General features: G+C 35.2%; 1 protein-coding gene across 3 annotated transcripts; it reads right to left on the bottom strand.

Annotated features, from left to right (window-relative positions):
* Nucleotides 1-1,703: 1,703 nt before the first annotated feature.
* Nucleotides 1,704-7,603, bottom strand: LOC111371630. 3 transcript variants are annotated; one of them, XM_022993706.1, is made up of 5 exons: nt 7,249-7,602; nt 2,670-2,731; nt 2,460-2,564; nt 2,177-2,365; nt 1,704-2,096 (listed from the first exon to the last, which is right to left on the bottom strand). In XM_022993706.1, exons 1-4 carry the CDS (start codon nt 7,472-7,474, stop codon nt 2,219-2,221), a joined length of 540 nt encoding a protein of 179 aa, XP_022849474.1. In that variant the 5' UTR covers nt 7,475-7,602; the 3' UTR covers nt 1,704-2,096; nt 2,177-2,218. The 3 variants fall into 3 exon arrangements, with proteins under 3 accessions (XP_022849474.1, XP_022849475.1, XP_022849473.1); XM_022993707.1 differs by having other exon boundaries at nt 1,704-2,365; nt 2,670-2,719; nt 7,249-7,603; XM_022993705.1 differs by having other exon boundaries at nt 1,704-2,365.
* Nucleotides 7,604-11,554: the final 3,951 nt, after the last annotated feature.

Below are 11,554 nucleotides of genomic sequence, written 5' to 3'. Positions count from 1 at the left end.
TCGTCGTACCTCCTGCGTGAGAATTAGTATGAGATTTTAGAGAAAAAAAGATATACTGAATGTTTAGATAGCCAAATTTCGAGATATCCATACCTGTTTTGCCTTAAGAGTATTTATAGGTGTCTGGAGCCATGTAAATGCTGTGCAGTTATGGCGCCAAGTGTCTCATGTAGCCTCTTCGACTACCTTACGTTCTAATTGGGAGACCTCCAACTATCCTTTGATTGGTTGTGTCTGTGACAATGGTTAAGCGATCCACATCTAATTCATTGATGATTTTATGGTTAAGTGTTGTGTCGACCGCGTAGTGGTAGATGGCCTCATAGTGTTTAGGCCGAGCATAGATGTACAGGGCCTCATAGTGGTAGACATCCCAATATAGATGTAGAGTACTTATGGTGATTGACGGCCTAGCATTGACGTAGAGTTCTTATTGACAGCCCATCATTGACGTAGAGAGCCTCATTGTGGTAAAGAGTTCAGCATGGATGTAAAGTGCTCATGAAGGAGACCTCACCTAGTTGATCATCATAGACAATTATTAAAGTCATCCAATATCAGGTGAAAACATTGAATATATACCTAGAACAATATTTATGCAATGTCGTACTTAAAATGACCTCTTTGAGTTGTCTTTCTCTTATAACATATTTCTTTTGAAAAAAGAAAAATGGAGCACGTTTGGTTGTACTCAAAATTACGTTTCAAGAAATTAATTTAAGAATTTTTTTAAAGTAAGTTTTGATGGTAAAAACAATTTCTTTTTAAAAAATTCATTAGGCCTAAAGGTTGAAAACATCAAGCATCCAAGGTTATGATGTAGTTCACAACTTTTGCCCATGCCAGACTAATTAATTACATGTCCATGCGTTGTTAAAATGTGCCTCGGACTTTTTATGTTCAACAAATTTCAAGCTTTGGACAATTTATACGTAATGACGTGGAAGGAAAAGAATACACAAAAAAGTTGACTGTGTTTTTAAACTGACAAATGATAGAATAACATGTGACATTATATAATCTACTATATAAAACTTGAGCACATATAGCAATGCTCTAAATATGAATATTTTTACTTAATTTTGTATTTAGGATCATCACTAATAAGAAAATTAATTAATTTACTTTTCACAAATAATTAACGGTTGTCTCATATGGATAATAACAAGACTTGAACTAATCACGTTTGTCTGTTTTGATACGACATCGACACACTTCAATCTAAAAAAATTAAGTTAGACAAACAAATTTATTTACTTAATTTTATCAGTAACGTCTGGAATAATAGGAATATATCCGGATATAATTCACTAAGAAGGCCTGGTTTGTTGTCTTTGTATTAGGACGTGTAGCTAACTAGAAATTGGAAAAAATGGCACTAGATCTCCACCTTTTTGTCTGTTTGATTGACCTAAAATTGTCGGGCATCGTCCTTCACCATAAGCGATTCTCAAAAATAATCAGATTCGATTCAAGGAGATGAAAACTATGCCTTCAACCACTGAGAAGTGTATTCAAACTATGGATACACAGAATTGTATGTGTAAATGCAGCTGCAGCTTCATTGGAAGCGAGGAAACCGTTGGTGATACAGCAAGTGGAAGTTGCACCATCGGTAATGGCCATGAATAAAGAAAATAGTCATGTTGACAAGTAGTACAGTACTGCAAATCAAACAACGCATTTGGATACCCTTCACTGGATTTGACAGTAGTGAACGTGATTAAATGAAATAATTATGTTGACACCTTCGTACAGTACTGCAAATCAAACAAATGCATTTAGGTATCCTTTGTTTGAGTACTATCACGCTCCTGGCATTCTCCTTATGTTATGACTGCAAACTCATCACTAATGACCTGATGACAAATACCAGAAACTCGGATTCGGAAACCAAACTATGCCCTTTTTCCCTTTCCCGGTCTAAGAAACTACTAAATCTTCGACCCACAAAAGAATCATGGCTAAAGTTATATGGACTTTGGTTAAACTGTTTAGCCGTGGATTAGTACAATACAATCATGACATATAGTGCTCTTACAGCATTGTTTTGAGAACTCATTGTTTCAACACGAGTCGGTCTCATTCGTGCATACCTGTGCAACCATCCAATGCTGAATTGAAGACTATCCCTAAATTAAAAATTGACTCTTTGGTGCAAAATGCGCATGCTTACCTTACCACAGGAGCTAGAAGGCGTTTGAAAAACAAGATTTCCTTACTTGTACTTGTCCATAATTCTTCTTGCTTCTTCTAAACTGTCTTCAACAGAAGTAGTTCCTTCACCACCAGGTCCACCACCCCCTTTTGGCCCTTCATCCTTATTCAATGCTATGAATGTGAAATAACTTAGTCCCATTACAGCCTGCTCCCCAATTAGGAAAATCGTTCTTGATTTAGTTAAAACCACACAAGGGAGCATAGGAAAAGTTAATGTATGAATCACCTTGAAAACATACCAGAACAAAGAATGCTGTAGACAGGAATGACTTCAGTACAAAAAGTGCCAAGGTCACAGCAATTACAGTTATGGAAATCCTTGCAATCGGTCTTGGAATAGAATCCTTAAAATGGCAAAACGAAGACATCGTGCTTATCATCATTGAAAGTAAAGGGTATATACAGTCTTGGATTATAACAAGACTAATCAATAAGCAAAGCATGCTTACAGGCACAAAGCTAGTTCCTGCTTCAATTCCATCCTTTCCGACCTTCCACACTGTTTGAAAAACTATTGAACAAATTATGAAAATAAAGGCAATTAAAGAATAATGTAATTTAACATGAGAAATTGAAGAAGTGACTTGTATTAGTTTCTAGCCAAGGTCAAAGTTCATGCACAAGCAAGAATCCCAATAGCTTCTGATATAATGGAAAAGAGGTAGCAAATGACAGAAAGTGCCTAAACAAAAGCTTGATTGGCTGCTTCATAGTCTCAGAAAATACAAATATGATTTTGTTTCATCCTGTCACCCAGACTTTCTTGGCAGTTTCCCTGAATTTTTTTTGAATAACCAACGCAAATAACATAATCCCAGAAAGCAGCAAGTGCAAATAAGGTCTTAAATATGAAACTTGGAACAAGATAAAAGCACTACTACTTGATAGAATAAGCTTAGACTTATATTTTACCGATCCAATCTATAATCTCGTCAGCCAACTAGAGCCCCAATATTACAGACAGAATACTACATAAGAAACTATTAACATTTTAACCTCGATTACTATCTCTGATCATGTGGGCACACATTCACTTTTGAGAAACTTTAAAAGCTCAAGTTACAAGAGATAAATTTCTTGAAATTACCTATTCATCGTGACCTTCACGCACTAACCAGATTCAAGTTTCTTATCAAAGCTCCGAGAAGTTCACAGTTCTTGTAAATTGGTGACTTCAAATCTTGAATTTAACCACCTCGAAGCACCTCACTAATAGTTCTTCAAAGAGAGGATAAACTTGTTTATTTAAATTATAGCTCAACATTCTCTTCACGTTCTGTCCAGATTCAATTTTATTATCAAAAGTCTGACCGGTCCACACTCTCTCTATATGTAAAACAGCAAATGTTGAACTCAGGACCATATTAAACCATGTCGCTAATAGCCTTTATAGAACGGATAAACTTATTTATCTAAATTATTTCTTTGTCACGGCTCGAACCTTCAACAATGGCAGCTCCTCGCCATAATACTGAAAATACACTGAACGGGACTGAAATAGCTAAACAAGATAAAAAAGAGAATGGGGAGGGGTAAAAATGAGGAAAACACAGAAGTATTGAGAGAGAGACGAAGAGGAATTAATCCACTGTCAATTGAAAATCACAAAACCCAACAACCCAGATTCTTGCACATGGGTGTTTATATGCCTCATGACAAGGCATGTTTCACGTGAAAATAAGAAGAAAAAGAAAAGCGTAATACAACCTTTACAATTATTTAGAACCCAAAGCGACACCGTTCTATTAAACCATACTACACCGTTTAGATCTTCTAATGTTGGGTACTTCTTTGGGACTTCGTCTTCTTCATTCAGCTTGGTTTTCCTCCTCTCTCTTGCTGACCTGTGCTTCTTTATTCTCCATCCACCATCGCCTTTCACATAACAATCCTTCCCCTCACCTTGATCTTGTCCCCAAGATCTATGTATAGGGAACTGGAATTTAATCCATTCTGAGACCTTCAGGGTTGCCTTGTTAGGTGGAGAATCTGACCAATGAATGAGCCATTGACGTCCAGTGCGAGTTCTGCGATTCACCAATCTAGATTGCAGGATGTTTAAGAGGTAGCGTTCAGGCTGTAGGGATTGGCTATCACTAGGTAATTGTAGCATCACAAAATTTTGGATGAATTTTCAACCCTTCTGGTAAAGCCAACTGATATGCTACTGCTCCCACTTTCTTCACAACTAGATATGGGTCAAAATATCTCTCGCTTAACCTGTAGTTAGCTCGATGTTCCACAGATTTCTGTGTATATGAATGAAGTTTCAGGAAAACACAATCGCCTTTCTCAGAAGACCTCTCTATTCTATTTTTTTCTACGTAAATCTTCATCCTGGCCATGGCCTGAGATAGGTTCTCCTTTCACTGTTGGTTTGATTTGTGTTGCCGTATCTCCCCCACTAGCCTCTTTATTTCTGTTTTCTGAATAAAAGGGTATAGATAGGGTCTCATTCTAAATGGCTCTGCTCCCTCATTTAAGGGGATGTGATGATCGTGTAATCTAGGAGGAGGCAGCTCTATTGGATCCTCTAATACTCTGAAAAATTTGGGTATGACTTTGGCCAAGTATATCCTTAGTTTGTTCCTCTTTAATTTGGTACAGTTGTCCCACTACCCCATAAGGTTCTTTGCCATACATTTTCTCCATCTCCCTTATCTCCATTAACTTGATAAGATTTCTAGAAACCTCACTCTTCAATTTAATTACTTCACCATTGCTCTTGAATTGGACATAACGATGTATGAAATCAAAGGTGATTAGACCAAACTGACTCATCCAATCTACCCCTAGTACCATGTCACTACCTGATAATTTAAGGGCCCTGAGTTCGAACTGAAATTCCCAGGTTTGCACCTTCCAAACCACTGGTTGTCCTAATGCTCTACTCTCCAATTTATCACCATTGGTCATTCTGACTGCCACTTTGTTATTTTCATGTATGACATATCGCAGTTCTTTGGCTAATTTCTCATCAACACAACTGTGGGTACTCCCACTGTCAATCAGTATGGTTATCTTCCTTCCTTTATGCTTTGAACTCCCAGCTAAGGCATTGATAGAGATCTCCATTAACTCTTCTCCTTCTGATTCAGATTCCCATTTCCCTTCGGTTCATTTTCCTCATCTTCATCCACCAATATAAACTTCAAGGACCTATTCTTACACACATGGCCTATAGTGTACTTCTAATCATACTTGTCACAAAGTCCCAAGTTCTTTTGGTTTGAAAGTCAGTAGGGGTGATGGTTTTGTAGTTGTTTGGCGGTTTACTGATTTTTGGCCATGGTTCTTTATCTTTAGTTCCTTCAAGAGGTTTGGAAGGGTAGGGGTTCCATTTGTTTGGCGAGAAACTCCTAGATTTTTGGAATTTGTTAATAGCTTGGATGGTCAAATCCTGCAGGCTAGCCACTTCAAATGCTTTGGCTAAGGTATTTGGTTTCATCATCTTAACCATGGATTTAATTTCCCCACTCAATCCACTACTAAACATAGATATATGGTAAGATTCTGGAACATGGGGCAATGCCATCATCACTTGGGCTTTCAATTCCTCAAACCTCTCTTGATACTCAGAGACAGTTCCCAATTGTTTGATCTCACTGAAGATCTTAACCACCTCCTCACCTGTGGTCTCCACAAATCTCTTACATAACTCATTAGAGAATACACCCCAATCTGCCCCTGGATGGCTGGCAATGAACCCATCAAACCATATGTCTGCCTTGCCTTTCAAATACATCTCAGCAATCCCTAATCTAAATTCATCAGGCACTTGGCGTATCTGAAAGTATTTCCTTGCTTTCCTAAGCCATTCCCTGGGTCCTTCTCCTCCAAAGTGGGGAAAATCAATCTTAGGAAGCTTGGTGTTTCCGCTATAATCCCCTCTAGTAATTGTACTAGCACCAGTGTTACTGGCACCTGGTGTAGACATCACTACTCCGGCCCTCCCATCAACCACAGATTCCTCCACCCTTTTGTTCTTCTATTCCATTTAAAGATCCAAAGATATTTGGACCAACATGGCTACTAGTTTTTCATACTTTTGATTCATTTCTAATACATTATTTTCGATTTTCTCCTGTCCACAACCCATTACCTAAAGTGTTTGATCTGTGGAAGCCAATTTGTTCTCCAACCTGCTGGTAACGGCCTTAAACGAAGTTCCCAAATCAGCCATCTCTAAATCCAATTTCTTCAAGTGCTCGTCCACAATTTTGGCTCTAGTATCCATGATTAGCAATTGCCTAGTAGTGTACGCCCGCTCTGATACCAATTTGTCACGGCTCGAACCTTCAACAATGGCAGCTCCTCACCGTAATATCGAAAATACACTGAACTCGGTTGAAATAGCTAAGACTATGTCACCAAACAAGAAAAAAAAAAGAATGGGGAGGGGTAAAAATGAGGAAAACGCTTAAGTATTGAGAGAGAGACGAAGAGGAATTAATCCACTGTCAATTGAAAATCACAAAACCCAACAACCCAGATTCTTGAACATGGGTGTTTATATACCTCCTGGCAAAGGCGTGTTTCACAGGAAAATAAGAAGAAAAAGAAAAGCGTAATGCAGCCTTTACAATTATTTAGAACCCAAAACGACACCGTTCTACTAAACTATACTACACCGTTTAGATTTTTCTGTTGGGACTTCGTCTTCTTCATTCAGCTTGGTTTTCCTCTTCTCTCTTGCTGACCTGTGCTTCTTTATTCCCCAGCCACCATCGCCTTTCACATAACATTCTTCTTTATCAAAGTTCCGAGATGACAGCAAATCTTAAACTCATGATTACGTAAAACGGCCTCACAAATAACTTTCAGGGAGTCGATGAACTTATTTATCTAATATTCTAGATTATATCTTCAACATCACTATTCTACATAGACATCAAAGGGCTACAAGATTCCTTACAACCATAAAAGATAAACATTGCTCAGCCAATATAAACTATAAAATTCACACTACTTCAACAAAAACTGTGCATTTATTTAGAAAGAATACAGTTCAACAAAAAAAGAGAGTACCTTTCAAGAAATTGGGTTGTGCGGCATAAATGATGGGCGCAGTCTGAAGTTTGGGATTCTTGAGTTGCTTAATTTGAATACCAGAAATTAAAGTTTGCTTCTTTAATTTGAAAAGGGATTTCGAAGATATAAACTGAGAAGGGCTCAGATTACTGCAACATTTTGGCGAGTGAAGAGACACAGAAAGGGTATTTGGGAATACACCTAAAATACCAGTGGAAGCCATGCTTATGGACACAATTTTATATATTTTCGGGTGTGTGAATACAGAATTTCAACAAATTTTTGGGCAAGAATTTTATGTAGAGTGAGTTTGAAGAAGATATAAAAAGCAAGATTTTGTGAAAAATGGGTGGTATGAAAAAGAGAGGAATTTAAATTTCCGAAAATTGTCAAAAATAGCCCTAAGATTAAATATATGTGCTTTCCTATTTGTTATATCTAACATTTTTCAAATTTTAATCATCTCAAGATCGAATTGAGAAATATTTTGAAAATTTATTATATTTCCTTTTTAATTTCTTGATTAGGGTTCATGCATGCTTTTGGAGAATATGCCTATTGAAAGCAACTAACGTTATTTGACTAGAGTTACAAGTACTTACAAACTTCGGACAAGTTTATTTGAGCCACATTTTTAGAGGATAATGCATTTTTGGGATAATGAATTTTTGGGATAATGAATTGATTAATAATGTGTAGTTAAAAAAATAAGGAAAAAATTTGAATTTACATGTAATATTATTTTATTAAAAAATACGTGATTGACAAATACGAAGAGAAAAATGTATTTTTGAAATTCTTGAAATTTTCTTTTGAAATATATAATTGCCTATGGAGCGGGGGATAAATTAATCAGTTGGACACTGGACAATCTGGCTTTGTCAAAGCAAGGGATGGGGGAAAGCACAAGATCTTGATTTCTTGACCTAGAATAAAATTAAGCTGGGCTTGACCATTCATATGCTATTTTTGTTGGGGAATACACCGATTCAAATGTGCATATTGTATTCACAAAACATAACTTATATGTTCACGAAATCGAAACAAGTTTTCGACTTACCGAAATGGAGTTTGAGAAACTAACCGATGATTATTGAATTTCACCATTTTCATTCTTGAATTAAAATATGTGATTCTTCATATCGAACCTTGCATAAACCATATAAATAAAATTAATCATTTTCTGAAATCAAATACGAAGAAATGAAAATCAGAAATAAGAAAAAAAATTAGATGCAAGTGATGCGATTGGCCGAGACGAGTATAACTCTTTCCTTAAAATGAATTTGCCCCACATCGGTGCTAATGGTTTTTCGGCAATCATCTCCCAAGATACAACGACCACGTCAAGCCATAGGAGCACTCCAAATGGCTTCGACCAACAAACTCGAACGAAATTCCCTCTCTACCATAACCATGATTTTGATGCAAAAGATAATCAGTTTTTCAAAGTGTTTTATGCATAGTAAAGTGTAAAATATGGAATGGAATGAAATTTCTGAATAATTAAATCCAAACATATGAGGTCAATATATAGACGTTGAAAAAGTTAGTCTCAAAAGACACAATCTATGGAAGAGACACAACCATTGGAATTAGTTTCTATATTTAAAGAGACGCGTCTCTTGAAAAATGATAATGCCAAAAGTCGTAATCTTTCATATAGAAAGACACCTTTTCAGCCAAATAATTTCTAGAATATTCCGTAATATTCTACGCACTTTTTCAATAATTCACGTATTTAAGTGATTTAAATTTGGCTTAATTTTTCATTCACCAAATAACACAAAATTTCCAGCAAAATTTCAACAATTCCCCCACATGAATGAAAATTAATGCAAATATCATGCAGACACTAGTAGAGAGAGAGAGAGAGAGAGAGCGGAAAAACATTGTATTAGGGATGGTAGCTTCTGGCCTTGAACCTCCCTTAGTGAAATACCATCGGACTTACTCAGCTAATTGGTGAACGTGATGTCTTGAACCATTCAGCCTTTAGTGTAAGTCAAGACAACGATACTCACACAATATCTTCCCTAAACCGTTCATGGTTCTCATGATTTGGTTCATTTTGGCCTTTAACTCTTCTTGGTTCCGCGAGTATTTAGAGAATTTAAGCCTTGAATAATTCTCATTGAAGCGGCCCCACTTCACACTCACATAGGTGACCTCCTATTAAGAGTATTCTGCCCTACTTCACTTAATTTAATTAAGATATAGGAATCATTAAAAGATTATCTTAACTTCTTGTAACTCTGCAGAAAGCACTTTAATATCATAGGAATGAGTTAGGAAATTATTTTCCTTAGTGCTTCATGGAATCCTCATAACTTAATTGTCCATTTGAACCAAGATCTTGGGATCTCCAGTCAACAAGGTAGCGTTACCATTACAAAGACTCTCACGTAGTAGATTTCAATCCCATTCTTTTCGATATGTAGTATACTTAATCTCTTGGTAAATCTCTTAAAGGTACCACAAGTTTACACTACTGAGATCATTTGCTTAATGGTATTATGTCTATGACTTATATGTCTAAATCTACCATTACATGTGATTTAGTATCTTATCAAATGTTGCTAGCCAATGATCAATTTATTTGATAGATACAATTTGTCGTCACCAAGAAATCCTCTCATGAAGTTATATGCATTATTGGCTTTATCTAAAGCTTTATCAATTTCTAAATACGGTTGGAGGATTTCTATCAAACACTACACAAGTCAATCACTTTTACTAGTGGATTTCAGAATCATGACTCTTCAATATCATCATTGAAACATTACCATGCATTTGAACTTTATGAATATTTTTCATATATTCCAATTGTTCTTGCATGTCTAAACAAACGTCATAATCGACTTTACAACCCATTTCATCCACTTTAGACTTAACATATATTATCTTTATAATTAGTATAAGAGTTTTCTATCTTTCCATCTTCATAAATATCATTCTTGATTATAAGATAGAAGCAAACGTAACTGTTAAACTGAGTTACCCCTTAAAATCATCAATTAGGAATACATATGCAATCTAGTAATGTTATATCGACAAGTTTTAAACTTTCCATTTCAAGTTCACAAGCATTAAATTTAACCCCCCACATTCTTGAGTTATATTTGAACTTAGAATTCAACAACTCTTTTATAATTCTATTCATTTATTTCTTAGATAATATCCGTATCGAGTGTTTCGTGAAAATCTAAATACTTTCAAAGTAGTGGTCGTCAACTTGCATATAACTTACTTCAATCTAATTAATTTTGATCATCCAAATTAAATCAATGCTTTCAAAACATATACCAATTTAATTGGTTTCATGATTGAAGTCAATTTCAACAGTGAAGAGGGCTAAGCATCTTGATTCACAAGAATTGCAACTTCTTTTATCACATTGTGATATTTCACATGATAGTTTCATTTCATGTCAAATAATAAGATACATATTCACCATATTCAAATTTGAACGAACAAATCAACTATAGATTGAAAAGTTGTGTTCTCAAGAGACACAGCCCTACAAAAAAAACACCTCTTGAATTATTCTCTATGAAGAAACATACCTATTGAAAAATAATTATATCAAAAGTCATGATTTTTCATATAAAATGACGCACATTTTCATCTAAATTGATCCTAGAATCAATCAATTGAATTGACCAAAACCAAATGGTCAACCATACATGTGGTATAAACCTTGAACTAGTCAAATTAATTCGATAAACTATTTGAATAATGTTCAATACCAATTCATATATGTGCGCAAGACAGTTCAATATTATTTCGAACTATCTTTGAAAACATTATGCCTCCCTTCGGGAATCCTCATTTAAATGTTTGAGGTTTATTTATCCAAAGATTTCAACTATGTCTCAATTTGCATTCTCTTCAAAGAACAATTTTCCTTCTTAGAAGAATTACACAATCTTTGCATAATATGGTTCTTATCCTTTACACTATCTATGCTCTATAAAGTATTTTCATGTCTTAATATTTTCGCAACAATTTTCACTAGAACAAATCACAATTTATCATACTTTATGCAAATATAATTGGCATAAAAGTCATCTCACTTAATTCCATAGGATTAAATGAGACTATCAATATTAATCAAAGTTAGTATAATTTCAACAAAATATGAAAAATTAACCTACTAATTTATCATGTCATATTTCATATTCCAATAAAAGAATAATCATAAAAGTTCATATATTTTCACAATTAGTTGGCATCTATTCCAGTAACATTGGAGTTGTACCAATGACCAACATATATAGATCATATTTAAATAAATATACAT

Source organism: Olea europaea, chromosome 22, assembly GCF_002742605.1.
Source record: "Olea europaea var. sylvestris chromosome 22, O_europaea_v1, whole genome shotgun sequence".
Lineage (NCBI taxonomy): Eukaryota > Viridiplantae > Streptophyta > Magnoliopsida > Lamiales > Oleaceae > Olea > Olea europaea.
Note: the sequence above shows the minus strand (reverse complement) of the source record. Positions and strands in the feature narration are given on the sequence as shown.